The 4387-nt window shown below is 31.0% G+C and overlaps 1 protein-coding gene across 1 annotated transcript in view; it reads right to left on the bottom strand.

Moving 5' to 3' along the window:
* Nucleotides 1-4387, bottom strand: part of DBN1 (drebrin 1) — a 1456369-nt gene that overhangs the window by 915049 nt on the left and 536933 nt on the right. The window contains 1 exon segment of the mRNA XM_044069321.1: nt 1299-1411. Coding sequence (XP_043925256.1) covers nt 1299-1411 — 113 coding nt within the window.

The following is a 4387-nucleotide window of genomic DNA, read 5'->3' as shown; positions in this document are numbered from 1 at the left end:
CCCCCCGTATGTATATACATACACACACATATATATACATAATGTATTTATATACATACACACATATTATACATACATAATGCATTTTGATGTGATATACATACACACACATACATACATAATGCGTGATGTATATACATATATAATTACACATACATATATACGTATGTATATACATATTACACACATTATTACATACATAATGTATTTATATACATACACACACATATACGTATATACGATGTATATATATATTAATACACACATACATAATGTATGTATAGGATATACACACACATATGCTACATACATATGTATATACATTACACACACATATATACATAATTTATGTATATATATACACACATACATACATATTATTAACGTATGTATATACATACACACACATACATACATACGTATGTATATACATACACACACATACATACATACGTATGTATATACATACACACACATACATACATACGTATGTATATACATACACACACATACATATGTATATACATACACACACATACATACGTATGTATATACATACACACACATACATACATACGTATGTATATACATACACACACATACATACATACGTATGTATATACATACACACACATACATACATATGTATATACATACACACACATATATATATATATATATATATATATATATATATACACACACACACACACACACACGCATCTATATATACATACCTTCTGATGTTGTGGCACGTGACAGACGAGAGCTAATCTTTTATATATTAAAACATAAATACCTACAGAAATGCAGTTAAAGTGTCATCCCACTGTTCTGCAATCTTGATGGTGAAACAATTAAGTGAAGGGAGTGTGGGGGCAAGTTGTAGCCCCTTGAGTGATTCACTTCACTTATCTATATGTTACGTTTCCGGCTTTTCAGTATTTACTTCATTTACCTTTTTTCCAGACTTAATAATGTAAAATAACTACTCAAGTTCTTTCAAAGTGAGGACTTTACGATCAGGATGTACTGTAGAGCTATGTATGTTTTTTCTACACAGTTAATTCTCCACACAACATCTAAGGCAGAGTACTCAGAATTGTCTCTGTTTATGGTTGGTGTAAGATGACATGCAGTTTCCTTCCTACAAACTTAAATGTATCCCATGGAATAAGAACAAAAATGAACCCTGCACCCCCATACACATACACACACTTTTACTTATGTATGTATTTATTTATTTATTTTTTTTTATCTCCAAGATGCTCTTAGTCTGTTTTAAAGACAAAACTTACCCAGTTTATCAAAATATATCTTGGCAATGATGCATGGGCCTCCTTAATGCTGCAGAAACCATACAGGACCTTCTGATTATCAAAGTGAAGGACGATGTCCAACAGCCCACCTCCTACAAGAGAAACAATGAATTACACATATAAAGAGACAGCAGTGACAAGTATTTTGAAAGACATCACAGAAGTGACATAAGACGCACCACAACGTTTTCATTCACAAGTCTGTTTACCTCCAGTACTAGACCAGCTATGAATTTTTTAAGGCTTCTTCTGAACAGCAAACAGTATTTCTTTTTACTAATTCTTAATAAACACACAGGCAACAGGTAACGGATCTTTGAAATGGCATTACTGGCAATACAAGTTAGTCCGAGATGTAACTCGGCATCTATCTGCTGTGACCCAGAAACTTTTGATAAGTAGCTTATTTTAACTCGCATGGTACTTGTAAAAATCAAAGCAAGGTCTGGATTATATACTGCACTCTTGACACACTGTGTATCTAAATTGTAAATAATGATCACAAGGGTACTATAAAAATATTACAAAAGTCTTCTTACTGTCCTTACATGTTGTTCTAAGACACTGCCTAGAATAAATTTTGAGAGTCAGATAAAGGAACGTTAACCTGTAAAATAAAAACTGTGTGGACTTTTCTTAGTAACCACCTTTTAAAGATGACAACTGTATCACATCTACAATGCCATGATACAGAAGTGTGCTAGCCAACATCAGATTTAGCAAACTATGCTTTGCTGAAAAAGAAAAATGAGAATAATCCAACCACGTAGATAAGACATTGATAAAACATAAATTTATTATACACAACCAAAAGACTAAGCGCTTTCGCTAAATCTATATAGCATCATCAGAGTCATTTTGGTTTCAAATCCTTAGTGTTTAAAAAGAAACAGCATCCAATCATTACACACAATCAATTCATTAATTAATTACATCATTTCCTATTAATTAAGACCACTTCATCAACTCTTATTTTAAAACCATATATTATACTATTTTTATAATATAAATCCCCTGTGTGTGTGTGTGTATATATATATATATATATATATATATATATATATATATATATATATATATATATATATATATATATATGCCTCACCAATTCTATTTTATTACACTTGCCCTTTGTTTTAACAATGGTTTCAAAGAAATGTTGTCATTTAACCCTGGTAAATTTTGAGCATTTAAATGCATCTGCCATTTCATTTCTTTTACTTCTACTTCATTTTCTATATCCCCTCCCATCTATAAAAACTCTATTATAAAGAAAATAAACTTTTTAAAATTAATACATTTTTTACTATGAATAAATAAAGCATTACATTTATTTTCTTTTTTAATTGATATTTGATGTTCAGCTATTCTATCTTTTAGTCTCCGGTTTGTCTTACCGACATAAAATGCTTCACATGATACACAGGTTGCCACATAAATTAGTTTTGATGTATTGCAATTGCATTTTCCTGGACATGGAATGGTTGTTCCATAAGAATTTATTACCACATATGGTCCATCATTCATATATCTACAATATCTACAGGTTCCACATTTTGTCATTTTAGAAATATTTTTTGCTCTATTTTCTTTTATATCCAACCATTCTTTTATATTTTTCCCACTTTTATAGGTTATCTTTGGTTTTGCTCCTAATAGGGCTTTTGTTTCCCCTTCTAGGCAAGTAACCCACTTTTCAGTCAATACTCTAACCAATCCAGGCGTCACCAAATTATAACTTAAAACCATCACATCTGTTTTCTTTTCATCTGGTTTAGTTAATTTTTCATTTATATCCATTTTCTTCTTAAGAATGGGCAGAAAATGAGTATTTCATTTATATATAATGTATTTCCTTACTTTCAATAACAAATTTAATGGATATCCTCTCTCTAGGAACATTCCTCTAAGTTGAAACAATTCTCTCCCAAATTCCATATCATCACTTACTAGTCTTCAAGCCCTCACCGTCTGTCCTTTTACTATGCTTTTAAATTGATGGTGGGGATGACAACTAGCAAAGTGTAACAGAGAATTGGAGTAATTTTCTTTTCTGTATAATTTACTATTTAGCACATTATTATTCTTACTCAAAGTAATGTCCAAATAGTTAATTTCAGTTTCATGATAAATATATGTGAACCTTAGAAATGACATTGTTGAATTAAGGTAATTAATAAATTCACTAATCTCCTCTACCTTTCCTTTCCAAAGCACCAAGATATTGTCCAAAAATCTATTATAACTCATTATGCCCTTCATATATTTAGATTGAAGTACAAAACATTTTTCCCACTCTAAAAGTACTAAATTTGCAAAAATGGGAGCACACCTTGCTCCCACTGCTGTTCCTGATTTATGACGAAAAATTTCCCCTTCAAACCTCAAAAAAATCCATGAAGTCCAAAAAGTTTATCTTGCTTTTATCTAATATTTTACTTTTCAGCAGGCTCTCATGGAACATGTTCATTCCTTCTTTATGGGGAATAACTGTGAATAAATTAATAACATAAATTGTGAGAAAAACACGTTGTTCATATTCCGCCATATTTCTCATTCTCTCCAAACAGTGTCAAGAATCTCTTAGCACATGTTCTGCTTCTCCTAATACTTCCTTAACATTATGGTCTACATAGGCAGCTAAAGGTTCGGTTTTCGATCCTTTTGCTGCAACAATTGGTCTAAAGGGTGGATTTTTAACATCTTTATTCACCTTCGGTATACCAAAAATGACAGGTAGTTTGGGGTGTTCTCCCTTTGAATAGTTAAAAAGAGTTTTGTTGATGTTGCCATCCATCAGTGCATCCATCAAATAACAATCTATCCATGTATAAGCTCTATTTAATTCATTTATAGAAATCCTTTCATAAATCATGGTGTCATTAACTATTTTATACATCCTTGCTATATAATCTATAGCATACATAACAACAGTCCCCCCTCCCTTATCTGGCTTCATGTATCTAACTTCTTTATTTTTAGAAATATCTTTAAGTATTGTTCTCTCTTGGACTGACAGATTGTCTTCCTTCAAACTCTGTTTTATATTTCTCTAAATTCAATCTCAA

Source organism: Protopterus annectens, chromosome 4.part0, assembly GCF_019279795.1.
Source record: "Protopterus annectens isolate FY-2018-M chromosome 4.part0, PAN1.0, whole genome shotgun sequence".
NCBI classification, from domain to species: Eukaryota; Metazoa; Chordata; order Ceratodontiformes; family Protopteridae; genus Protopterus; species Protopterus annectens.
Note: the sequence above shows the minus strand (reverse complement) of the source record. Positions and strands in the feature narration are given on the sequence as shown.